At 37.7% G+C, this 26,325-nt stretch overlaps 5 protein-coding genes across 15 annotated transcripts in view; 2 read left to right on the top strand and 3 right to left on the bottom strand.

Moving 5' to 3' along the window:
• Nucleotides 1–255: 255 nt before the first annotated feature.
• On the bottom strand, nt 256–9,724 carry LOC117577756 (band 7 protein AGAP004871-like). Its single transcript, XM_034262666.2, has 3 exons — nt 9,077–9,724; nt 1,609–2,125; nt 256–864 (listed from the first exon to the last, which is right to left on the bottom strand). Exons 1-3 carry the CDS (start codon nt 9,285–9,287, stop codon nt 519–521), a joined length of 1,074 nt encoding a protein of 357 aa, XP_034118557.1. The 5' UTR covers nt 9,288–9,724; the 3' UTR covers nt 256–518.
• Nucleotides 3,889–5,222, top strand: LOC117577754 (lysosomal aspartic protease-like). The gene has a single exon (XM_034262665.2). The coding sequence runs from the start codon at nt 3,900–3,902 to the stop codon at nt 5,076–5,078; it is 1,179 nt and encodes a 392-aa protein (XP_034118556.1). The 5' UTR covers nt 3,889–3,899; the 3' UTR covers nt 5,079–5,222.
• Nucleotides 9,725–11,146: 1,422 nt separating the features above from the next.
• On the bottom strand, nt 11,147–13,667 carry LOC117573922 (uncharacterized). The gene has a single exon (XM_034257439.2). The coding sequence runs from the start codon at nt 13,383–13,385 to the stop codon at nt 12,402–12,404; it is 984 nt and encodes a 327-aa protein (XP_034113330.1). The 5' UTR covers nt 13,386–13,667; the 3' UTR covers nt 11,147–12,401.
• A 201-nt stretch (nt 13,668–13,868) lies between these two features.
• LOC117574000 (SH3 domain-binding protein 5) lies at nt 13,869–19,268 on the bottom strand. Of its 2 annotated transcripts, XM_034257559.2 has the most exons (6): nt 18,823–19,268; nt 18,668–18,730; nt 18,137–18,555; nt 16,925–16,999; nt 15,601–16,851; nt 13,869–14,615 (listed from the first exon to the last, which is right to left on the bottom strand). In XM_034257559.2, the coding sequence occupies exons 1-6, from the start codon at nt 18,862–18,864 to the stop codon at nt 14,369–14,371; spliced, it is 2,097 nt and encodes a 698-aa protein (XP_034113450.1). In that variant the 5' UTR covers nt 18,865–19,268; the 3' UTR covers nt 13,869–14,368. The 2 variants fall into 2 exon arrangements, with proteins under 2 accessions (XP_034113450.1, XP_034113460.1); XM_034257569.2 differs by lacking the exon at nt 16,925–16,999.
• A 540-nt stretch (nt 19,269–19,808) lies between these two features.
• The window catches only part of LOC117574714 (Ca(2+)/calmodulin-responsive adenylate cyclase), a 47,746-nt gene continuing 41,229 nt past the window's right edge, over nt 19,809–26,325 (top strand). For 8 of the 10 annotated variants that reach the window (XM_034258687.2, XM_034258671.2, XM_052008642.1 and 5 more), the window contains exons 1-2: nt 19,815–19,991; nt 20,760–20,880. The gene's annotated coding sequence lies outside the window, so the exon portion shown is untranslated. Of the gene's footprint in view, nt 19,992–20,075; nt 20,182–20,759; nt 20,881–26,325 lie in introns of those variants that run through there. The other 2 variants (XM_034258656.2, XM_052008639.1) reach the window with 2 other exon arrangements.

Genomic DNA, 26,325 nt, shown 5'->3' with positions numbered 1-26,325 from the left:
AAAGACATAATGCGCATCTGAAACTAATCGAAGAACTGAATAAATTTTCAGCAAAATTACATGAAATTTTGTAGATTCCTAAGAATAACAAAGATAAACATATTATATGATATATATTATACAGAGAAAGAGTAAAGTAAAATCAAGTCACTAGAGTTTATCAAAATTCGTTGTATATATTCTAAAATATATTTTTTACATTAATCCATATACAATATTTTGTTTTTAAACTTTACAAATAGCTGTTGAATCAATTAGTGGAAAAAAAAAACAAAAAAAAATTGATGACTAACTTTTAAGATTAAGGCGTTTAATGTTTTTATGGTTATTCTCTCAACATTAATTTCACTCAATTCTAATTCGTTGTTGAGATGGTTTAGGGAACACAGTTGGTGTCAGAGGAGATAGCCAACAATGTCGTCGTCATCATTGTCGACACCGTCGTGTCCAGCATTTTGGCGACGCAGCTCGCAGCGACCCAGAGCCTCCAGGTATGGCTGCAGCACCGACATTGAGCGTCACTGATGATGCTGATGCTGGTGCCGATGAAGCGGCGATGGTGTCGCATGTGCGTTCGCATTGGCGGCCAACTGGGCGGACGAATTCAGAAAGGGCGTGAGCAACTCCATGGGCAATGGGAATATGATTGTCGAGTTCTTTTCCGCCGAAATGCTGCTCAGCGTTTGCAGATATCGCAGCTGCAGCGCCGACGGACTGGCCGAGATGATCTCCGATGCCTCCTTGAGGGCACGCGATGATTTCATCTCCCCCTCGGCGGCAATGACCTTGGCACGTGCCTCACGCGCTGCCTCTGCCTCGGCGGCCATCGCACGTTGCAAGGCGGTTGGCAGTGAAACGTCCTTACTAAAAATAAATGAATTCAAGTGAAAAAATATATAACTTAATAGAAATACTATATTCTATCTAAGATTATAAAAACGAGTAATAATGCTATAGTGTGCTCGACTGTAAAATACCCGGTAATATTTTAAAAGTATACCAAATTAATATACCGAAAGAAATTTAAAATATATATAATTGCTATATCGATATACTACTACATTCAAAATATGCTAAAGAGTACAACAAGTATACCAAATTAATATACCAAAAATATATCAAATATACCGAAGTCTATAATTGGTATATCCATATGCTACTAAATTCCAAATATACTAAAGAGTAGAAAATATACCAAATTAATATACTTGAAATTATAAAATATACCGAAGGCCATAATTGATATATCGATATACTACTACATTCCAAATATACTAAAAACTACAAAAATATAACAAAATCATAAACAAAAAAAATTAAAAATATACTGATGGCTGAAATTGGTATATCGATGTACTCCAATAAATATACCCGGATACCAAAGCAAACTTAGACCCCATTGCAGCAGTTGCTTTGCATCATATAAAATAATTTCTTAAATAACTTCCATAACAAAAATATTATATGTTATATGTATATGAATAGGAACAGTAAATGTTTTCTACTCTTTCTTTACAATTTCACCATTAAATCTGGTGTTGTTTGGCTACTTTGAAAATAACTGTAACTGAATATGAAATACAAATTTGTAATCAATTTGTAGCTTACATTTCAACACGCTCCACTTTAACGCCCCAGGGATCGGTGGCCTCGTCCAGCGACATCTGCATGGTGTGCGAGATGGTCTCACGTTCGGTGAGCAGCTCGGACAGATTGCGAGTGCCGAGCACGTTGCGCAACGTTGTGGCAGCCAGCAAGCGTGTGGAGTGACTGTAGTTGGACACCTGAATGACTGCCTTGAGTGGATCGCTGATGCGATAGTAGACAACGGCATCGACAGTCACCGTCACCGAGTCCTTGGAGAGCACCTCTTGTGGCGGCACATCGAAGGACACTGTGCGCAAGTCAACCGGATAGTAATCATCCACACATGGCAGCACAAAGAAGACACCCGGTCCTCGGGCTCCGCCGCTGCGCAATCGACCCATGCGAAAGATCACAGCACGTTCGTACTCGGAGACCACCTTAAAGCAGATGAACACTGAGATGGGAAACGTGAGGACCATGATGAGCACCGAGATCGCTGTGGCCAGCAGCTCCACACAGCCCATGTCATCATTTTCAGCTGCAACGAAATGAAACATGTTTCAGAGTGAGAAAATGTAAGATAGCTACTGTGAGACTGTGATTCTGCTACCCATAATCAATAAAAATAAAACAGTGCGGTACTATTCCTTAAATATACCAAATTGATATACCAAACACAGATCAAAATATATTTTACTCTTCAGTATATGAAGGCGATATTTGCTATATTCATATACATATAATATTACTATATTGTTCGAAATGCCAAATGGATATACCAAACACAGACTAAAATATATTTTACTCTTCACTATATGAAGGCGATATTTGGTATATTCATATATTACTATATTATTCGATTTTGTTTCGTCTAACCATCTCACTTTGTATTTGTCCATATGTGTTCACAATTGCTATCCAACTGATAAGATGTTATATTACAAGTACATACATATATATGAAAAACTGTAATTTCTGTTCATTTAATATTAATTATACAATTTACCTATTGACTAAACAGACAGTTTGTCAATAAAAAAGATAAAAAAATATATATTTGTATACCCGCTACCCATAGGGTAGAAGGGTATTATAACTTTGTGCCGGCAGGAAATGTATGTAACAGGTAGAAGGAGGCATCTCCGACCCTATAAAGTATATATATTCTTGATCAACGTCAACAGCCGAGACGATATAGCCATGTCCGTATGTCCGTCCGTCCGTATGAACACCTAGATCTCAGATGTTTCAAATTTTTGGTACGCCCACTTCCGCCCCCGCAAATAAAAAAAATCGAATAACAAGTGTAATTTTAAGGCTAGAGCTACGAATTTTGGTATATACATTAATTACTGTAGTAGTTATGATTCCTATGGTTGCGATCAGATAAAAATAGTGGAAGTTATTACGGAAATACTTTTGTATGGGCAAAAACGGCTACTTACTAGGGGTCTGAGTTGCTTTAGCCGACAATCTGGCACATTGTGCCGTTTATGGTATATTTTGAATGGGGTACCATATCGATATACCAAACATATCATTTGGTATATTTTTAGTATTTTTTTAGTATTTTCGGTATATTTTGAAAATGATACCGCAATATTCTGCCTTTATTAAAAATAGGTATCTCACAGTCGAGCACACTCGACTGTAACTTTCTTACTTGTGTGTTATTGCTTTAGTTGTTCTCTATGGTATATGGTATATTTTGAATGTAATAGTATATATTTGGCATATTTCAGTATTTCTTGGAAATTATTTTTTTATTTCATTTTATTTAAATGACAAAGATGGACATTTATGGATATTTCTCTGGCTTTCATTACTGATTTAGTTATAAATGGTATTTATTTATATTTTATATATTTTTTGAATGTAATGGTATATATTTGGCATATTTCAGTATTTTCTGGCATGCAGTTATATTTTAACGATTATACCGCTTTGCTCTTGAAAATTATGTGTTCATTAAACTTGATTTACATAGCAAAGCTTATGTTATTTATCGAAATAATGAATCATCCAAATTAAGTGGAACTTTACTAATGAAACTTGATTGCTAATTATGGAAATCGACTCCCCCTTTCTCTTTCTGGTTTTGCCTTGCTATTTACCTAAGACCTGCATTTTTAATATAATTTTTGAAATTCTTATCGTGCTATTGTTGTACTCTTTCTTTTACAATGACGAACTTTCACTACGCTCCTGCCCCTATTTAAATCGTGATGCCTGCATGAAATTTTTGCTGGGGGTGCTTTGCGGTTTGCTGAATATTTTTCCAATATGATTGTAATAAGCAATTTGGTATAAATATGCGAATTGAAAGTGTTTCAAAATTAGTCGAATTTCATAAGGCAACATTCAAATACATAATGCAAAAAGTAATCACAATTGTTGCTGTTCTACTCGCTGTGGCCAGCGCCGAACTGCATCGCGTCCCTTTGCTCAAGGTGGAGAACTTTGTGAAGACGCGCGGCAACATTAAGGCGGAGGTGGAACATCTGCGGGCAAAGTATGGACTGCCCCAGACCTCTTCTAGTAACCACGAACACCTTTCCAACTTCATGAACATGGCCTACTATGGCGTCATCTCCATTGGCACACCAGCCAAGGACTTTAAGGTGCTTTTCGATACCGGTTCGTCCAATCTGTGGGTACCTTCGAAATATTGTTGGAGCTACGCTTGCAAAGTGCACAATGAATACGACTCAAGAGCGTCCTCCAGCTATGTTGCGAATGGCACGAGATTTTTCATTAAGTATGGCAGTGGCAGCTTGTCCGGATTTTTGTCCACCGATACCGTCAATGTCAATGGATTGTCCATCGCTAGTCAGACCTTTGCTGAGGCCACCAATGAGCCCGGAACCAACTTCAATAATGCCAAATTCGATGGTATTCTCGGCATGGGATATCAGTCTATTTCTCAGGACAATGTTGTGCCTCCCTTCTACAAAATGGTTTCGCAGGGACTTGTTAAAAAACCGGTATTCTCCTTCTATTTGGCTCGTGCTGGCACCTCCAGTAATGGAGGTGAATTGATATTCGGTGGTTCCGATCCGTCGCTGTATAAGGGAAACCTCATCTATGTGCCCGTTTCTGAGCAGGGATACTGGCAATTCACCATGGCTAGCGCCTCTGTTAATGGTTATTCGCTGTGCAACACTTGTCAGGCTATTGCTGATACCGGCACCTCGCTGATTATTGCCCCTTTCAATGCCTATAATCTGTTGCTCCGGATCCTGAGGGTCAGAAATGACGGCTCGGTCGATTGCTCCAGTGTAAGCTTGATGCCTGTCATTACCTTCAACATTGGCACCGGGAAATTCACCCTGACACCGTCTGACTACATTATTCAGTTCGAAAACCATTGCCTGTCAGCTTTCCAGTATTTAGGCACAAATTTCTGGATCCTAGGCGATGTGTTCAGTGGAAAATACTACACTGAGTTTGATATGGGAAATAATCGCGTTGGATTCGCTCCAGTGGCATAAGCAATTAAACTATCACTGATGACAAATGAAAATAAAATCTAATGCATCATAGGTAGTTTTAAGCTGTGTCCAAGATTTTATTTAATTTTTATGAATTCTGAATATTTATTTTTGTATTGTTTCACTTATAGCGTAGATTCAATTGTTGAAAATTTCTTGGAATTTAATATCTATCTAAATCTAAATATACAAAGAATATATTAGTTTTCAATTAAATGATTACCACAAAGCTTTTTTTTAAGTTTCACGATCTGCAGTCCCGCGTCATAAAAACATTTTGCTTCTTTAAATGTTGCAGAAAATGTCCAAAAACATATGTACATATGTACATATGTATATGGCACGGTTGCTGAATTAGCAAGTAAGAAAGTTACAGTCGAGTGTGCTCGACTGTGAGATACCCGCTACCTATTTTTAATAAAGGCAAAATATTGCGGTATTATTTTCGAAATATACCGAAAATACTAAAAATATACCAAATGGTATGTTTGGTATATCGATATAGTACACCATTCAAAATATACCATAGACGGCACAATGGACCAGATTGTCGCCCAAAGCAACTAAGAGCCCTAGTAAGTAGGCGTTTTTGCCCATACAAAAGTATTTCTTTAATAACTTCGACAATTTTTATCTGATCGCAACCAAATCATAACTACTATAGTAGTTATTATATATACCAAAATTCGGAACTCTAGCTTTAAAATTACGCTTGTTACTCGATTTTTTTGATTTGCGGGGGCGGAAGTGGGCGTGGTAAAAATTTGAAACAAACTTGATCTGCGTGCAAACATAACAAATGCTGTCGAAAAATAATTATAGCTCTATCTCTTATAGTCTCTGAGATCCAGTGTTTCATACGAATTTATTTTATTCAAAATGGGTAGCGGGTATCTCACAGTCGAGTACACTCGACTGTAGCTTTCTTACTTGTTTTATATATACATATGTATATATATTACTTCATTCAAAATAGTCCATAGCGTAGAAAAGTGAATTACGATTTTTATGACCTAGCCGAGATCAGAGCACACTCACATAGTACAGTCATATTTGCATAGTATGAAAGTATGTTGTTCTTTGCCGCCTTGGATTTCCGTTTGTTGTTCGACTGCAGATTGACAAGTGAGCGATTTTACTGAAATAGGCAACAGTATGGTCAAAGATCATACGAACTAAACTAAATCCATTTGGTATTCCAATTGAAATTGGTCATATGTTAAGTCTGCAACCGATTTGGCAATAGATAAATCAATTGCGAATTTCGCATTTCTTGAACAACTTGCAAACCATTTAGACTATTTTATATCAGCAACAAAATCATCACAATAGCATTAAACATTAAAATAATAGATAATCATAAAAAAAAAATTTTTTCAAGATTTAAAAATAAAACGTATTTAAAATGAATATTCGAACTGCAATTTGTGAAAATTCTATTAAACTCATCGTTATGGACAACATAATAAGTACATATGATATATGAGCATCACTTGATTGCAAATTTGTGTATTTTTAGCTAATTAATCAAAATAAATCAATATAGTATTTGTATATCAATGATGTGTTTATAATAACTCAAAGCATAAATTCTGTAGTATATAACACATAACATAATAGAAAATAAAAAGAATGTATAAAATGTTAAAGGTGAAATTCTTTTTAGGAAAACAATTTTTCAAACTAAAATAAGACCCACTTGTATCATTATTTATTTATTTAAGTCTTGAAAACTACAAGTTGATTTGAATGTTGTGTATATATAGTAGAACATTTAAAGTTTATAATGCTTTAAATAATTAAATCAACTAGATATTACATTTTCGATGTACAGATGGGCGGATGGAAGATTTGCCTATGATCTATGAGCAAATATAGTATATATATATAGCATATAGTATACAATATGATGTTTAACTACATTGCTGGCATTTGTTTATTGCTAAATTAGCCCATGGCTCATATTTAAGCAGAGGCGGAGGCAAACACAAAGTACTCATATAGTACATTAATGTACAAACTATGCGCGTGTGTGTGTGTTTGTGTTTTGTTTTTTCTGTATAGTTTTTAACGAGTCGCAGAGGACAGGTTCAACTGATACTCATCTCTGGGGGCAGGCAGCAAACTAAACAATCCCCCCATTGTGGGTGGGGGCCAGATCAGATCAGATCAGATCAGAACAGTTCAGATCAGATTAGATCAGGCCAAATTGGAATGTTTATACACAGACACGAGTACGAGTGCCACAGTTCAGTTTAGTTCAGTTCAGTCTATATGGCAGGGTTATTTTCAGTTGAGCTTTTGTTTATGTTATAAGTTTCGACAATACGATTTATATCACGGATATGGATCGAATCAGTTTCTCCGACTCATCGCGCGTCTCGTCTACTATTTATTTTTACTTGTCGGTCCACAGTTTATATTGCATACTTCATTGGTGGTCGTCGATGGCTGACGGGTCTAAGGCCTAAGGCATGAGATCTATAATACAACAATTCAATATGGAACTGACATCGGACAACTAATGAATCATTTGTGTGTGTGTGTGTGTGTCTGTTTGCTGCAAATCGATTTACCTCGCGCTTGAATTATGATTCGCTATCGCATAAAGATCAATTTATGGTTTATAGCCCCCCAAACACAGCCGATTTATGGGGTCACATATTGAGTATAACGAATGCTATTTGTATCTTTTGTATTTGTAGTCTTTAGTCAGGCATGAATATTTTATGAACCAAACAAACAAGCAGCATAAACTGGCGAATGCGGTCAAATATTCGTAGTCGCAAATTGCTAGAACACACATGAAATATCGGATAGCGATCGAGGGAGTTTCCGATCTAGATCAGACGAGAGTAACTTGCCTTACTTATTTGAAAATTTAAATCAAATTCACATTATTTGCTAGTTACATTAAAAAAAACATATTCAAATATAATATTTAATGAGATTAAAAAGTTATAATATTATTATCAGATTATTTGCTACGAAAGTTAGGGACATCGAAAAAACATATTCAAACAAAACATCATATTTAATGAGATTCAATGTATAGATTATTATTACAGAGTTTCAAATGATTAACAGTATTGAATTTCATTCAACTTCATTCCATTTAAATAGTAAAGAATAATTGAACATAACAAAAGAAATGTATTTAATATGAAAATCTATTTATCACAGAATATACTTGTTTATTATTATTTATTTCAATAACAATAGAAATAATGTTTTGAATTTATTCATTTTAATTTGTAGTTCATTCGAAATACTTCTCAACAAAGTTTTATGGACTCTAAACAAAATATCTAATATTAAAGGGTATTTATTGCAGAATAAATGAAAAATAAATGTATCTCCGTAAAAAGAGTAAAATATACTTTTCCCTCAAGAAATTTGTATTTGATTAAAAAACAGTTCCATGGATTTAGCAATTAAAGCATTAGTAAATAGAAAGTATTCCATATGAAAGACTATATGTTTAAATGCGGTATTTATCTCCGTTAAAGCGTAATACAAGCTAAATTTTTAATGAATTTCTTATGAGATCTTGAGCTTCTCGAAGATAGTTTTCCAATTAATGTGTGCGTGTTTAAAATTTAAAATTACTTAATGCGAAGTTTTATATAGATTGTGTGTAGATCTAGGAGATTAGATATAATATAGAAAGTTGACTCTAGTTATTTATCTTCGTAAAAATGCAGAACATATTATTTTAAATGAATTATACAAATTTGAGCTTATTTGAAATGCTCAGAAAGTAGTTTAATGTAAAGATGGTGAAACACAACTCGTAATAAGTAATAAATAATGAATAGTAAATATTTCATCATGTTAAATTAATTCTTTTATTAATTGACTTTGACAGGTATTATGATAGATTATTTGCATGCTCATATCCAATATCATGTTAAATAAAAATAACTTTGGAAAAAGTTTTGTTGTATGTTAAATAGTTGTTATCGAATTTGAAAAAATGCTTGTGAAAGAGTTCTTACATGTTTTGAGTCCCTGATAGGGATGTGTGGAGCTGGAGCTAATCTGGACCGTGTGCGATTGCTGCTGCTGTGGCGAATGGTGATGATGATGAGGCGATTGTGGACTCAACGTAAAGGAATCCGGCGTGTTCTGCGGTTGTCCAGCTGCTGCTCCAGCTGCACTGCTGACATTGAGACGCGAGCGATGTTGGTGCGGCGAGGCAGGATGCATTTTGTGTGTTCCGTGTTCCGTGTGTGTGTCTATTGAGAGATAATCGATGTGGATATCGGCGTGAAGAAGGAGCACACGATGTGCACGCGTTCAATGCTAGTTTCCAAGTGAGCAGCGATCTCAACGAAATCCCCCCAAAAAACAAATCAACATCACGATGCGTCGGAGGCAGTTGTTCGGCTCATTTCACACGTGCCCGACGATTACGGCGCCTCCGTCCCGATTCCGGCTAAACAAAAAAGATTCTCGATCGAGGCAGAGGCTGCAACATTTTCAGTTTTCAGTTTTCACTTTTCAGATTTTGTTGTTGTTGTTTTTCTCGTGTTGTTTTCCCTCTGTTGTTTAGATTATTAGAAACGAACGAACTACGAAAAGTCTATGGAGATGGAGATAATTTATAAACCACTTCAGTAGCAGCATCAACAGCAGAAAAAGTTGCTTTGTTCTCTTCATTTTTTTATTTTTTTTTTTTTTTTTTTGAATGTGGTTGGCATGAGGTGGTAGAATTGCTTTTTGGGGGAGTGAGGTGGGGATGGAGGTGTTGCTGCTTTCTGTTTTGCAGGTTGTTACACATTTGTCTTAATCTGTGAACAGCCGCTGGTGATCTATTAACGACAAAAGGTCAAGTGATTTCAATAATTTGACAACTCTGACACACAAATATCGTAAAAGTAGAAAACATTTCGGTTTCCCACTAAATTCACGATCCTTCAAAGCGAATATATTCCCGCCGGAGAAAGTTAAGTTAAAACTTATTTGGAATTTGTTGAATTCTTTTAAACATAAAGCACTATTTTGGAATTTCAAACTCGCTAAGACGATTTTGAAGTAGTTCTTAAACAATTTTTGTTCTATAGTTATCAGAATTAATATTTCCGATTTTTCTTATCTCTCAATATTCCAATTAATATTGAAAACACTTAATTTTCACATAAATTGGCAATCCAACGAAGCGAATATATTCCCGTTAAGGAAAGTGTAGTAAAAATGCAGTGTTTAAACAATTTTTGTTCTATAGTTGTGAGCATTATCTTTTTATAAGTTTCCTATCTTTACATATTTCAAATAAAATTTGAAAGATTTCAAAGTCTTACACCAAATTAATGCATTCAAAGCGAATAGATTCCCGTTGGAAGAAGTGTAGTGAAAATTATGTAGAATTTTGTCATTTTAAACTTCAACTTCAACTGTAACGAAGTAAGAAATCTGAAATTGTATCCAAAAACCATTTGTAATTGTTGTAATTCAATAAAATATGTAAAACTTCTGTCGAATTTCAAGCCTTCTAAGAAGTTTTTGAAAATGATCAGGTCCTAGAGTTATTTAATAAATTTGTTTTCTCTAACCTTTAGATAGAAAAATAACAACATTTTAGAATAATTTAAAGAAAAAGAAACAATAACAAAATGTCTTTTCTAATTACACGATTTCTTGTCCGTAATCAAAAATAAAGGTATTCCCAACTTTACAAAAAAAAATTAACTGCGATATACTTTTAGGTAAGCTTCAAACTTTCACACGAACTAAACTTAAGCGAAATTAATCATGTTTCGAAAAGTATGCTTTTAATTTTATTTTTGTGAAATACAGTAGGGATTGCCAAAGAGTAACTTTCAAGTCTGTTGATGAAAAGTGAAAACAAATTTTAATGCCTAGTGGTAATAAGTCAATAAATGAAATGAGCGAGCCGCATTTGAAGTCAGTTTTGTGGCATGTGGAAAGACAAAACGCATTCGCTCTCGATAGGCATTTTGTTGGACTTATTTTGGATACATTGTTTACATTTCTAAGGCTCGTTTCGCGTTTCATTCGATTTGTGTGTGAGGCTAAACAAAGTGGAATTGAGGCAAATGGTCGGGTTATTATTGGTTACACTGCGTTTGCTTTATTGTAATTGTTTCGTTTATAACAAATTATTATGCAATAAATGCGCATTTTGCTTAATTTTGCATTGTTTCGACTCTACCAAAAATTGCTTATTTATTAGCTGCGTATTTCATTTGGCGTTCTTTCATTCTTTCTTTTTTTTCTTTTGTCTCGAGTTTTATGTTCCTGTTTAATGGGGCATAGATCAAATGCTTGGCCAAGATATATTGTTTTGAGAGCTACGTGCTACAGTTACAAATATAGATAAAGATACTACAGATACATGATGTATGAGGATATATGTAGATATATATGTATATATATTATGTTTCATGTGTGTTCGTTGCAGCTCTATTATTGAGCGCTGTGAAATGGTAAGGCACATTATGGTTATAGAATAGTGTATATAGTAGTCGTATTGTATATAAGTAGTAATTTCATGATTCCATTGATTGCTAATTGCGCTTTGAGTGTTTGAATAGTTTCTACAATTTGGTCGCAGCGATTTCAAGGTGTTTTTTTTATACCTTGTGTATGTGTACTTTTTTTTTGCTTTTTGTTTTTTTTTTTTTTTTTTTTTGATGTGTGTATATAAATCGTAACAAAATGATTATAAAATTCGAATCCATTAAATGAAATGCTTGAAATATATTCTCATCAAAATCAGTTGAAATTTTTCAGTGTTTTGCGCTTCATTTGCATCTTATCAAAAATTCAATTTGGCCGCGGTGAATTAAATGTATACAAACATACATATCTCGATGTATATATATATCTGAATGTGGCAATTACTTGCGTTTAAAGCTAATGTGTGTGTGTGTGTGTGTTGAGTGTGTGTGTTTACATATACATAATATCCATCGTCTAGTGTATTTTTTCTCAATGTTTTTAATTGACTGAGCAATGTGTATATTTAGCTTCGGCCCTCTGCCGCTGCACCGTTCACACCAACGTGCTGCGTCTCGCAATCTCTCTCTCTCTCTTTCTTGCTCGCTCCCTGTCTCCGCACTCGTTCTACTTGCATTTTATGCGAAATACAAAACAATAATAATGTTTAGTAAAAAAGAAAAATAAAAACTTAAATAACTAATAATCTTTCCAATTGATTGCCGCTCTTTTCTATCAACGTCTCTTCCGCTAAGGCAGCCGCAGAGCAGCGCCACCGCCTGTGGCACCAACTGCTCCACTTGCCCCACCATTGCATTGCTGCTGCTGCTGTTGTTGTTGCTGCTGTTGGAGGCGCCTTCGTCAATCGTTGTACATGCCATCGACGAGGAAATCCATGCGTCTGTAATGACGCGTATGCCACAAGTCGCGGAAACGTCGATAGCCAATGATGAAGACCACAATGGCCAAGGGCACTGTCAGCATCACTGTCACCATGGGCACAATGTATTCGTTCTCACTGCGATTCGGCAAACTGCTGACCATCTCCTGCACTGGCTGCGTTATGGGATCCGATTTGATAATGGAAGCATCGACTGCACCGCTGGTTGCTGCTGCTCCTGCTGTTGTTGCTGCTCCTGCTCCCGCTGCTGAAGACAGCTGTTGATCCTGTTCGCCGGCAATGGGCACATACATACTGATGGTAATCGTGGGCTTAGAGGGTCGCTTTGTGGTTGTAGTTGGTGTTGTTGTTGTGGTTGTCGTCGTTGTTGTTGTGGTTGTTGTTGATGAACTGCTAGTTGTTGTTGTTGTACTGCTGCTGTTGCTGCTTGGAGCCGCCGCTGTCGTCTTGTTGCTGCCGCTGCCGGCGATGTCGCTCTGCGAGACGCCTTCGGCCAGCGGTTTATCTGCCTTGTTTTTATTGCCTGTTATCGCAGTTGTTGCCACCTTCAGTGGTGTTGCTGTTGTTGTGGTCGTTTTTGTTGTGCTGGTACTATTTGCTGTTGGATTTGCTGATGTGGCCGTATCCGTTTTGCTCACCTTGCGCGTTAACACCACCGTTGCATTATCCTTGCTGTTGTTGCCGTTGTCGGCCACTTGTGGCAACTTGAGCGGCGGCTGCTCTACGACGCCATTCACCACCTCCGGCTTAGTGCTAGCACCTGTAATTGTTGTTGCATTATTCTTGTTATTCACAGCACTAAGCACTGTTGTGTTTGTGTTTGTTGGTGTTGTGACTTTGGGGACAGTCGAATTTCCGTTTGCAGCAGTCGCATTTCCATCGGCGAACACTTTTTGCGCTGTGAGCTGCATCAGCAACAGCAACAGCACCGGAAGCACATTCATTTTGGCTAACTTAATTCACAACGTGCTCGTTTTGTGCGGCGTCACAAATTATTTTATTTGGCAGCCGATTTCTTTTTGCTTCTGTCTGCTCTATGGGAAATACACTTGGTGGAGAGTTCAGTTATTGCAAGGCTGCACCGCGACTATCGATATGACGTGAAAGCTGTATCGATATGCACGTGAAAGTGAAAATACTCGCAATACAAACAAATTGGATTATTACTGTAATTTTGTGGTGTTATTTATGTGAAAACTGAATCATTTTTTCATGTTTTCATATTATTTAAATTGGAAAATACGATGAAAATCAGCTGACTTTTCAACAGTAGCTTAGCTGCCACACTGGTACATCGATATATTTGTTTGCTATTGATGTTGAGCAACAGCTGTACAAAAAAATACTAAAACAAAAAATACCTGTGCATTGAAGACGAATTCGTTAAATTTAAATTAGAAAAATACGCGGTGCAGTTATTGTATGTCAATATCAATATGTATTGTATATTTTTAACGTACTTTGTATAATTTCTATAATTATTTTGTATTTTGTGGTTTATCTCTTCTGAGTGTTTTCTTTAGCTAATAATTATTTCCTTTTCCTTTTAATGATAAACATACTCAACCATTTAACTGATTCGTATGCCTAAAAGTTAGTTAATTGCTTTTTCAGAACAGCATAAAATGTAACTTTGTTTTTGTTTTTTTGTACGCTAAACAACATTATTGCACATGTTAGGATTAGAACATAGCCAAAAACTATGTATAAATTAAAAAATAAATTCCAGAGGATTTCCTTTTTCTCTGCTCTGCTCTCCAGCTGCTCCTCCTTGTCTAAAGCATTAGCTTATGGGGTGTGGAGGGGGGATTCTATGATGTCGTGTGATATGTTCGCCTCTTACTATATTGCTTGCAATGTGTGCTCGTGATAATTTGCTTTTTGCTTTCCATCATTTTGTAAGTACAGTTTTCTCGGTGTTTAAAGTTTAAAACATTAATGCGGCACGTGCAGCGCTCGCTACACTCAATGTGGCATGATGATTTTGCTGTTGTTGTTGCTGCTGCTGCGGTTGTTGCTGTTGTTGTGGGTGATGCATGCTTGTCGTTGTTGTTCTGGCCACTGTGGGTGACTTTAATTCCTCCACTATAATGACGCCGTGCTCATCCACCATGTGATTCAAGAGTAAATTCTCAACCTGCTCATCGGACAGTAACTCTTTGGGTTCTGAGGATCTGTAAAGTAGTTGTTGTTCTTTGTTGTAGTTGTTAAGTGTTTACATAAAACAAAAGAGATAGTGAAAGTAACAACAAATGAGCAGCAAGATACAGGTGTGTGTGCGTGAGTGTGAAAGTGATGGAAGATGTTATGAAATGCGTGAAAGAAAGACAAAGATAGCATGAGCGATAAGAAAGCGTAGTTTGAGAGTGTGAATGAATGTGAAAAAGGATCGAAAAGTGAGAAAATGAGTAATGAGAAACGGGCACACTAAATGCAGATCCATGAAATAACTGCCAATCAATTATCGAATGTGATTACTGTGAAGCAAAAAGCTTTACAAAATGCATTAATTAGTATGTAAACACTTTTTGGAAGGTATTTCATGGCTCAGCAAGATACACACAACATACAATTAAAAAGTATTTGCAGTACATACAAATTTTGAGAGTAGATTTTTGATTTGAAAATGTTGTTTTTTTTTTTTTTTGTATTTAGTAGAAGCGTGCGTGCGTGCAATGCAGTTTGTTGTAGTAGTAGTAGTTGTTGTTGTTGCTGTTGTAGTTGTAGTTGTAGTTGTGGTAGTGATGGAATGTGTTTCAAAGAGCAAAGGACCAAATCAAAGCAGCCAATTCTTATGGTATTTTTTTTGTTTTGTTTTTTGATCGAGCATTTAGGAATTTAGTTAATTGCAGTAGTTGCTTATTAGTTGTAGTTTGTTGTTTTGTATAGCTGATATTACTAGTCTTTAGTTGTTTGTTTTCTTTTTTTTTTTTTTTTAGGTGGGTGCAGTTTGAATTTTGAATTGCAGTTTAGCAGTTATCGGACTATCGATTGATCGATGAACGATTATTAGCTGGTCGCTTGTCGCTGTGGGCGTCGTTATTTTAATTGAACTATCAAATGAGCTTTGTCAGACGATTCTGCAGCGTGCACAGGAGGCCGCCGCCGCTGCCTCCGCTGCTACTGCCGCCTCCGCTGCGACCATTGCCATCTACTGACCTGCTAAATGAAAAGAAATCGCCGGCGCTGCTGCTACTGCTGTTCGTCGCTGATGCCGTCGTCGTTGCGTGCGTCGCAGCCGCCGCCGCCGTCGCTGCTGTTGCTGCCGCAGAGCTGTTGTCCAGCAACGCATCCGCCTCGCCAGCACCCTCGTTGGCCATTTCGGACTCACTGTTGCGCCGCTCCAGACTGCGTCCGACCCGCTGAAAGCCATAGCTAAACACATCCTTCACCTTGTCGCCGGCATCGATCAGCAGATCGAGACTCTGCCGCCGTCCGCTGCTCTTGAAGCTGTTCGAACGTGACAGCCATTGGCTTAAGCTCTGCTTGCGACTCATCTGTTGCTGTCCGCTTCCAAATCCCGTGACGCTGTCATCCTGGAATATGGTGGTGCACGTCACCTTGCGCTTTGGCTCATCCGACGAGGACGTCGAGTGCTGGGACTGCGCATCCGCCTCGAGGTTGCCGCCCAGGCCATAGCCCAGTCCAGAGCCACCGCCTAGGCCGCAACCACCGCCACCGAGGCCGCCAGCGCCATCCAGGCCATGCTGCTCCAGCAGCGATTGATTCGAGTAACTGGAGCTGGTGCTGTCCGAGTGCGAGAGTCGAATCTCCGTCCACTGATCGATATCATTGTCCGCCGGCGGCGCCGTTGCCGCTGCCGTCGATGTCGATGCCGAGACGGAGGCGGAGATGGAGGAGCTGCCGGATTCGGAGCGCGGCTTGATATCGTATGGCGCATGCAAACCCTGCGCCTGGGCAAACAGATTATTGTCGCCATCGGTGGCACTGGTGCTCGCCGATTTGTGCATCCCGCCAGCCAGCTTCTGAGGGAACGTTAGCACTGCCTCGAAGTCATGCAACAGATGGGGGCAATCATGCGGGTCCGCTTGACGTTGACGCGGCGAACTGCAGCCGCTGCTCAGGCGCTCCGGCATGCTGAGATACTCCTCGTCCTCCGGCTCCTGTTCCTCCTGCTGTGGCTCCGAGATCAACTGCTGCTCCACGCCGACGGCTGCTGCGGCGGTGAGTGCATCCACAGCATCCACCTGACGCAACATGGCCTCGTAGTTGAGCAGATTGTTGCGCTGCTGTCGCTGGCGGTGAATGTCCTCGGAGATCTGCTCGAGATTCTTCAGCGCCTCGTTGTAGGTCAACTTGGCGGCACTGACCTTCGCCTCCAGATCGTTGACGCGCAGCTTTTGTGCCTTCAGAAGTCCATTGTAGTTGGCTCGCGTCTCGTAGTACGGTCTGCGCATTGTGTGGCATTTGGAACGGATTTGGATTAGTGGGCGTGTCAAGGCGGCTGGTGAGGCATACTCACGAGCACTGGGTACAATACAAAGCGTGCAATATGCTAAGGTATCTCAACAAAAGTAAATTGCGCCTCAGCTGCAATCTATGGAACCGAAAATGAAAACAAACAAAAAATGTGGAAAAGATACAAAAACAGAGGAAACTAAAGAGAGAACCAAACCAAACCAAATCGAACCGAACCGATAGTTAATCGCAGCAAATAACCAGACTAAACTAAAGACTTATAGTAGAATCGAAATCGCAGCGATGGAACCGATCGAAAGACATATAACCTGGCAGACAATTAGGAAATTTCTATGAAATATCAGTCAACTAAAGAAATCTCTTTCGTTCCCCGACATATAGTCAACATATTTTAAGGAAGTAAACTATGTTAAAGTTGAGATAGAATCAGAAAGTTTTTAAGTAAATCTTTCAAGGTATTAAAGAAGTTTCACTTATGAACGTTGTATGCAAAAGCTTGATTGAATTATTTAATCTTATAAGCTATGAAATCTCGGGATCTTTAAAAGTTGAGCAAACCTGACTAAGCACGAATAGCTTGCAACTATATACATATGTTAGATAAAGATTCCCTGAAAGCTATATATAGTTAGCTACATAACTTTGCAATGGTTTGTCAGACATAATCTACGTAATAATTAATTTTATATTTTACTTCTCGCGTTTTTACGTGGTCATTCAAAATTAATGAAGGGATCTTTGCGAATATATATACTATATCAAATTGACGAGACAAAGACTATTAATATGGAAAGTTAATAATATTTAGATTAGGCAGTATATATAATAAGATATGTAGTATACAACATAAGATAATAGGACTCCTCTATTTTGTAATATGAATAGGTATAAATATCGGGCAGTTGACTTATCTATCCCGCATTTCTTGAATTCCCAACGAAAGGTAATATACAATTGCGTAAATGATGTTTAAGTTTAAAATACCGGATACATTGAAACTATCCTTCCCTACTTCTGTTTAAGGATGTTCCCTACATTATTACATTATCATACTAATTGTAGCTTCCTCAAAGGTATACTTAGAGCAATAATAAAAGGATAGGTTGGCTTAAGACTCATTTCTAATCACCCCGCCTTCTCCTGACTCCAAGAGTTAATTAGATTGTCTGCCAGGTCATGCGACTAAAGATCGAGGACATGCGAAAGTTGAGAAGTAGAGTATCCCGGAAAGCAGGTGGATCCGGAAGCGAGTTACCTGGAGGCACGCAACGCCTGCTTCAGTTGACCCTGCAGCTTGCCCACACGATTGTTGGCCACCTCGAGCTTCAGTTGGCACATCTTGAGGGCGTTGCGAGTGTCGCTGACCTCGAGCTGCGACTGATTCACTTTGCTCGCCGCATGGCTGAGCATCTCCTGGCAGGCGGTGTCCAGCGTGGACTTCTCGCCGAGTCCCTGCTCCGCCAGATAGACCATCTCCTTGGCGGCGGCATGAATGGACTTGGCCTTCTCATGGTTCGAGGCCGCCAACTGTGTCTCCTTGGCCAGCTGGGCGGCATAGATGCGTGACTCATAGTACGGCTTGGCGGCGTCAATGGAGTTGCCCAGTTTATGGGCAGCGGCCTTGATGCGGACGACGCTCTCGGCGAGCAGACGCTTGAATTCGCACTTGGACTCCTTTAAAATGGATTATGTAAAGTGGGAGAGTGAGTGAGGTAGCGTTAGACGGCGACAGCGACAGAGAGAGAAAGAGAGAGAGTGCGATTGCAAACAAAAATCGATAACTCACATCAAGCTCCACTTCGTATTTGTTGATATTGTCTGTTGCCGTGTTCAGCTTCTCCAGCTCAATCTGCAAGGTGTGTGGGAGAGGGGGAGATTATCAAAATGCATTGCAAACACACATACACACGGATACAAACATTACTGTAAGCTCACACATACCTGGACACGCGGATCCACGGGCGTATTGCTTTCCGTTGACATGGTCAAAAATTCGTTGGATACGCTTTTCTCACTCGAGAGTCGCGAATGAAAGTCGAATGGAAATTCGATTGTCTATCGTATCACTTGGCCGTCATTGTGCATGCAGTTGTTCTTCGTATTCTTTTTGCGCGTCTATTAAAATGCTTGCTTAACTCTTTACGATTTAACTGTGTCAATTTTCGTTGCCATCAAATAGAAAATTAAGCGCAGCAGTTATTAGTTGAAAAAGCTTTTTAGACAGCAGCACCAGCAGCAGCAGCAGTAGCAACAACAATGCGTACACACATAACGATGACAACACAGGCGCAGCTTTCTGCCAAATGAGAAAAAAGCGTCCCAGCTGACCGAGTATTCTGCACATTAGGCACACACACACTATAAAACTTTGCAGGCATCTTGAATTTTGTAAGCAGTTTGTCACATACATATTAGATATTCAGATTAACAAAGACTGACACGTACTGCTTAATTTATATGCATATGCATTTATTGAAATTCATCCAATAACTGAATTATATATTAGAGTGTTGTAACTTCGTTGTTAGCTTTCCACTTTCCTAGCTTGTTATTATGATTGTTGTTTTTGCTATATACAACCACCTAACGCAGACGACTAGCGCCCGCTGGCGGCAGCTTTTCAAAGTGCTTTCCCGCAACCGTTGCTAGCAGTCTGGCAGCACTACATTAAGTGTGGCCGCAGTTATGTGAAAGAATTTTAAATGCATAATAAACTAGTTACAATTTTTAAACAATACAAATAATTTAAAGCAGTGTCAATAATATAACACAATATGATGCGATTGAAATTCGAGTTGCCATTACAAGATGCTAGTCAGATATTTTGAATGTATTTTTTTTTTGTTGGAGTGCGCCAGGCACTTTTGGTATTTTGGGGCGTTGCGCTTGCAATCACATTGCGCTAACGTTCGAGTTGTTAGTCTTCATTTTGTTTGTGTTGCGCGCGGTTCTCGTGTCGCACTCCAATTTTAGTGCTACGACCGACTCCGACTGTTGTGTGTTGTCTCAACTGAAGAACATAACTACTAACAAGAAAATATACAAATTAAAAGCAAGCGCACATTAACATAACAAATATTCGTTAAAAAGCAAATAATGCGTTAGCCAAAGTAAGGAGCACAAAACATCTTACGAGTGTTTTGTTATCTTCTAGATTGTTTTCTTTTTTTTCGGTTCTTGTGTCTGCTGTGCAGTTTGTGGTGCTTCTTAGCTTTTTTGTTGTTTCTTTTTTTTAATATTTTTGTTGTTGTTGTTGGGAGATGCGCGCGCGCAACTAAAAAGGCATCAAAATAATAAAACGTAAGCCTGGCCAACAAACATAATATAAAACCCAATTCAATAATTTTCAAGTTGCGCGTAAACAAAAAACCAAAAAGCCAAAAGGAAAAAAAACGATGTACAAAAATCTACAATAGCAACAACTGCAAGCGGCGCTCGTTCTTGTTGTTGTTGGTTTTATCTTGCAGCAAGTGACGGCAGCAGCAGCAGAGACGTTTACGGCGACGTCGGCAGCGCATTGTCTTGTTGTCTGCGTCGTCTTAACTCGTTTTCCTCTTAGTTTTGTCTCTTCTATCGCCCGTTGTCGGTGTCTCTGTTTGTGTTTCGGTTTCTTCTCTTTTTGTGTTTTTTTTTTTTTTTGTTGGTGTGTGATTTTGGAAAATTCGATTTCTGCTGCAGGCGGCGCTGCTGACGCTGACGCAAGCGCAAACTTTGAGCCCGCCCTTCTCCTTCTCCTTCTTGTCTTGTCCGCTTCCGTTTGCATGTGTCTGTGTGTTTAATTAAAAGCTAAAACTTTCAATTAGGATAACAGACATTTTAGTCTCGCTGCTTGTTGTTGTTGCTGTACATTTTTGTCTTATTCGAGTTTCCTCTTGCAGCATTGCAATATACCGTTATCGTTCATCGTTCTACCAACAAACAACAAAAACCGGAAAATAGAAAACAACAAAACCAAAAGCGGTGTTAACTTTCATCGCAACGTCTTCGTTTGCTCCCTAGGTAAGTTTCTAATATTTATACACAGATATAGTACAATATTATTATTTTTTTTATTTATATTTCTATTTTCCCCCCTATTTGTTTGGGCTTTTCATTCTGATGTTGTGTATGATAAGCGTCTTATCATACGATTCTTATTGGATACTCAATCTCTTGTGCTCGCGCTCTATTCACACATTTGCTTGCTCAATAGGGATTAACTTGTGTGTAAGAGAGAATTTGCTGCAGACAAAGCTTTCAGATTCCATGGCTTGCTGAGTGTGTAAGTGCGAGTGAAAGGAACTCAAGCCGTTCTCAGACATCCCTTGTACCGATCACAAGCTTCTCACACACACACAGAGATGCGACCAAGTAATGCTTTCCAATAGCATGCAAAAACAACTGACTTTGCATATCTCTCTTTCTCTCTCTGAGTAGTGCAAGCTTTGTTGGCTTCCTTGACACTCTCTTTTAAAAGCACTGTCGGCATCTTTGGCAAGATGATCATTTGATTTATTTACGCACACAAATACAGATGCATATGTTGTAGAAGAAACACATTTGTTTGTTATTTTTAAATGGCTGATGTTGGCTTTCGGCTCCAGTGACTTCGGCTTCCTCTGATTAGCGTTCGCTCTTGGTTGTGACAGCACCCGAAAATAGATCAAAGGCGGCAAGCGAAACTGCAACTGAGAGTAAGTGAAACCGGCTCCCCCCAAAACTCCGTTTCTCCATTTTTCCCCTCTCGCATTCCAAACTGTAAACTTAAAAATTGTTTATGTGTTGTGTTGTGTTGTGTCTAGGCAATGCATCAGACTTTTGTCTGACAATTTTCACACGCATTTCTTACACACACTCACGCAATATTTGCAGCTGCTTTTGCACACAGCGTGGGAGAAATGAAGCTTGCTCTCTTCACTACTACAGCACTCACCGACTCTCCACTCTTCACTCTCCACTAGTCAGTCGTTAGCTGGCATGTGGTGCATTTTTTTTTGCTGCTGTTGTTGTTGTTGTTGTTGTTGGTGCTGTGTGTGGACAAGTGCATAAATATTGCAGATGCGAGTTGTATTTGTATTTGCGTGCACAAAGGTCACGATGGTGCATTTCACTTTGGAGTTCAAGGGTAAACAAGTGGGTCGTGGGTCGCCTGCGTGGTCTATGATGATGGTCTATGCCATTCCTCCGCTGAGCTTTCGATGAACTTTCGCAACAGGAAGCATCGTTTATATGTGTGTACTATATTTAAACTTTTGCAAAACTGTTAAACTTAATGACCAGAGATGCATGCAGAGAAGACATTTATACCGAGGTCCTTGCTATGAATCTTTGAGTCCAATTTTATTTATTTCGTCTGTGATATTTTTCAAGAATATTGTATTGTAGCTTCTTGGGATCTCAAAATAAGAGAATATAAATAGTTTTTATGGCTATCCAGCATACTTGCCTCTATTTTAATACAATTTGAATTGTTTCTGGAGCCCAGATGCGTAAAACCATTGTATGTAGCTATTTATATTGTCCCTCGTATGTATCCGAATCTAGAAAATTGGCAACAGTTTTTCTACAACTTTTAGTATAAAATATATAGTGATCGACGATGAGTTTTCGTCTGAAAGAGTTTTTTGTAATATTAGCTTAGATATTAATATTATTGTTATATGTATGTAAATTAAAAGCCAAAAAATTAAAAACTTTACTTAAATCGAGTAATGTAAAGTTTATCAATAGCAAACTTAAAAAACAACTTTAATTTTTATTTATACTTTTGTAATAAAAATGGTTTATTCAAATGAAAGAAATCAGAGTTGAAAAATATTTGAAATGGTAATAATATACTAAAGAATTATAATTATAATAATAAACTAAAATAATAGAACTTTTCATAAATATTTTTATAGCAAACTTTCTTGGATCCGGTTTCTAATACTTATTTTTCTATGGGTAATACTTTATTTTATTACTCACTGATTTAAATCATTTAATATTGAAACAATATATTCTAATCACATAATTGTTTAAAGTAATATTTTACATTTATGAGATGTGCAATTTTTTTTTTTTTTTTTTTTTTTTTTTTTTTTTTTTTGGTAATTTAAGATTTTTACCATTTTATATATTTCGACTATATTTAAAATATTTTAATAGATCTTTGTTTAACAGATTCTTTTTTATAATCTGTGCTTTACTTGAAGCCACATAGAAAAGCAAAATTCTTAAAGATAATATTAAACATTTAAAATCAGCTAAGCAGCATTTAATCACATAAATCATGAATAAAAATGATATTTATTATAGTTGTAATTACAAATATGAGAGTGAGTAGTTTGTGTAGCTTGCATAAATTTGTGCAATTTGTATGTTTAAGTCATAAATACTTTTGCAATTGGGTGCTGCAATAAAATGTTATTGCAACGAATGCAATTATTAATATTAATTAAATTTTATAACACATTTGCGCATTTGCAATTAGTTGTTGCAAATTGCATGCAGTGTGACCAGGCGAATAGATTGTCTAAGCAGCAGCATTTTCCTTTGCCACACACACACATACACTCACGCACACACACATATGTAGACACTCTATAGTGTGGCTCCTCTTGCAACCATCATCACTTGCCACATGGCTGTGTATCTCTTGCTTCGACACTTTGCGCCGCTGGAGGCATTCTAGCTGACGCGCTAAAGTGCCAGTTGCAAGTTGCAAGTTGCCGGTTGCCGGTTGCAAGTTGCCGCTTGCCGCTTGCCACTGCAACATCATTACATCGTGATGATGCGCATCTGCAGCATCAGCAGCGACAACAATAACTTCATCATCATCATGATGAGCAAGTTGCATTGCATTTGCAGCGGTTCAATGAACTGTGACCGCATTCCTCCTTCTCTTCTTGTTGTTGCTGCTGCTGTTGTTGTTGTTGTTGTTGCACGCATTGCAAATTCAGACAAAGCTCTGTTCGCTTAGAGCAGCGACGCCGACGCCGACAACACACAACTTTATAACGCGCTGCAACGCAGAATGTAATTGCAACTTTTATATGCACCCAATTTCCCCCATTTTGTGTGTGTGTGTGTGTGTTGCAACAACCCTCACGCCTCTCACTCCTACGCAGCAGCATCATCGGTGTGGTCTGTGTGGCTGCCACACAGCTGAATGCTGCTGCAACAATCGCTGATCTTGGGATCTATGGCGGCGCCAAGAATTTCCTTGAGTTTGCCAACTCAATTATGGCCAAAGATTTTAATCGACTTTGCCGTTTATTTAATTGATTTTTCTCTTTTGTTTCGCTGCATTATAAAGAAGGCTGACACCACAGACTAAGTGGGGGTGTAGAGGGTGTAGGGTGTAGGGGAAAAGACGATGACACAGGTGACGACGATGAAGTTGACGACGTTCAAGTCAAAGTCGAGGAACGTGACATGCATGCAAATTGCAAGCGATGATTGAAACACCTGAACTGGAACTTGAACTAAACTAAAATGCCTCTGTATGCGTTTGTGTGTGTGTGTGTGTGTGTATGTGTGTGTGTGTGTGTGTAGTGAGGGTGTCCGTGTCACTTGCCACAATTGAATCACAAAGGAATTACTCGCATTCTTACCGATATCCGATAGCACGCCACAAACGCACATATTTCGCATTGTTTTTACTTTGTGTTTGACACAAGCTAATATTGAAAACAGTTAATACCTTGTATTCATACGATTCCGAGGTTAAAGAGCACATAATCTTGGATCGAAATAAAGAGTAAATCACATTTTATGTCGCAAAGCGATCAAGTTGAGTTTACCAGAGGGAATATCACAGAAAATGTAATTACTGTTTACTTTAACAGACATTTTGTATATAGAATTTATATTATTTTATACTTCATTTTCGCTAGATCATTCTTACTACTTACTATAACCGAAAAAATTGAAAGACAGAACTTATCTCTTGCAAGATTTTAAAGTACAATTAAAATGTAAAATTTGGGTTTAAAATAGGAATTTCTTTATATAAAGTATTGGTCACACTGTTAACTGGCATATTCTTTTACTCAATTAAAATTGGAAATATTTTGAATTCTATTAATTAATTAATAAGTTAATATAGTTATTAATCAATTCATCGATCACTAAAATGTGTACTTGATATAATTAGTTTAGTTTTAAAGTTATATTTTGTGCATCAACGTGTACAAATTTGAATTTTAACACCTTATTTTCATTCAGCTTGAACTTGAACATCTCAATTTGAGAGAAAACTTAATAGATACTTAGATAAATGACTTAATTATATAGGTTAGCGCACATCTTAATAATTATAGGTTTTATTCGTTACAGTAATAATAATTGTTTGCCGTCATAATTACTTAACTGAGTTCAAAGTTTTATTTCTATGATAAAAATAGCTATTCTGTGGGATTCTGTTAATAATTAGAATTGTTTGTAAATACAAATTTAGAGTTTCAGTTATACTTGCGTTTAATTTGTATTGTTATGGTTGTTATTATTATTTACATATGTGCTTACAAATATGAAAAGTAAACAAATGATTGCAGAATTTTGCTAATAATGAGTTTCGAACATAGTTCAGAAAAGAATTTATACATTTTCATATTATATATTAATTATATCCATAATTAATCTGTGCAAAAATTCAAATGTATTTTCTCTCGAACATTTCTCAGGAATCGTGCGATTCTCATAATAATTCGATTATTTTATATGTACATTAGATTCGATTCTGACAATATTAGCTTTAAATATTTTGACCTTTCTACTTGAACAGATTATTTTACGAAAAGATGAGATGACATAATATAATATTTCATTAAAATTAAAAAAAAATTAGATTTTAGGTAAAATAGTTAAACTAATAGTCGAAATTTTACAAGAAACAATCTTTATATTGATATAGAATAGAATAGTATAATAGATTTTTAAGACGAAAGGAAGAAACAAATGCTAGAAAGCATTTATAATTTCGAAATTGTATTTATTGTATTTGGATATAGTATAGGGAGATATATTAAACTCGAAGCTGCGAACATTAAAATTATAATGGAAATCAGATTAAGAAGTCGAGTGTCCAGGAACAACCTTTGCACTCGATCGATAATCAGCTGAAGAGCTGTAAAACAAATGTTAATACAACAAAAAAAGAAAGCAAAGTTTGATGTGATCTTAATGATCGCGGCGATGACACATCAGCGAGTAACGATCGCTTGATCGAGGTGCTGCTTGGCACCTGTGGCAAATCTGGCAGCTTGCCACGTGGCATGAGGATGAGGTGTGGCATGCCGCATGCCGCATGCGTCTCATCGCAGCCGCTGGCGGCTATCAATTCGTTTGCTGTACGCAAGTCGAGCAATTAAGCATTTTTAAGATAGCCAAGTTGACACAACGATCGAGCGAGCGAGCGAGTGAGTGAGTGAGATGGCTATACAGAAGGAGTCGCCACTTGGGCGGGGCCAATGAGGTGTGTCG

This window comes from Drosophila albomicans, chromosome X (genome assembly GCF_009650485.2).
Source record: "Drosophila albomicans strain 15112-1751.03 chromosome X, ASM965048v2, whole genome shotgun sequence".
Taxonomy (NCBI): domain Eukaryota; kingdom Metazoa; phylum Arthropoda; class Insecta; order Diptera; family Drosophilidae; genus Drosophila; species Drosophila albomicans.
This window is presented reverse-complemented; position numbering and strand designations above follow the sequence as displayed.

Coding starts and splice junctions, on each gene's coding strand:
- LOC117577756 (XM_034262666.2), bottom strand. CDS start 9,287: ATGCATCCTGCCTCGCCGCACCAACATCGCTCGCGTCTCAATGTCAGC. Junction 2,126..9,076: donor CTATCAGGGACTCAAAACAT/GTAAGAACTCTT, acceptor ATTTCGTTGCAG/CTGAAAATGATGACATGGGC. Junction 865..1,608: donor AAAGTGGAGCGTGTTGAAAT/GTAAGCTACAAA, acceptor ATTTATTTTTAG/TAAGGACGTTTCACTGCCAA.
- LOC117574000 (XM_034257559.2), bottom strand. CDS start 18,864: ATGTCAACGGAAAGCAATACGCCCGTGGATCCGCGTGTCCAG. Junction 18,731..18,822: donor CCGTGGATCCGCGTGTCCAG/GTATGTGTGAGC, acceptor CACACCTTGCAG/ATTGAGCTGGAGAAGCTGAA. Junction 17,000..18,136: donor CAGGCGTTGCGTGCCTCCAG/GTAACTCGCTTC, acceptor TCGGTTCCATAG/ATTGCAGCTGAGGCGCAATT.
- LOC117573922 (XM_034257439.2), bottom strand. CDS start 13,385: ATGAATGTGCTTCCGGTGCTGTTGCTGTTGCTGATGCAGCTCACAGCG.
- LOC117577754 (XM_034262665.2), top strand. CDS start 3,900: ATGCGAATTGAAAGTGTTTCAAAATTAGTCGAATTTCATAAGGCAACA.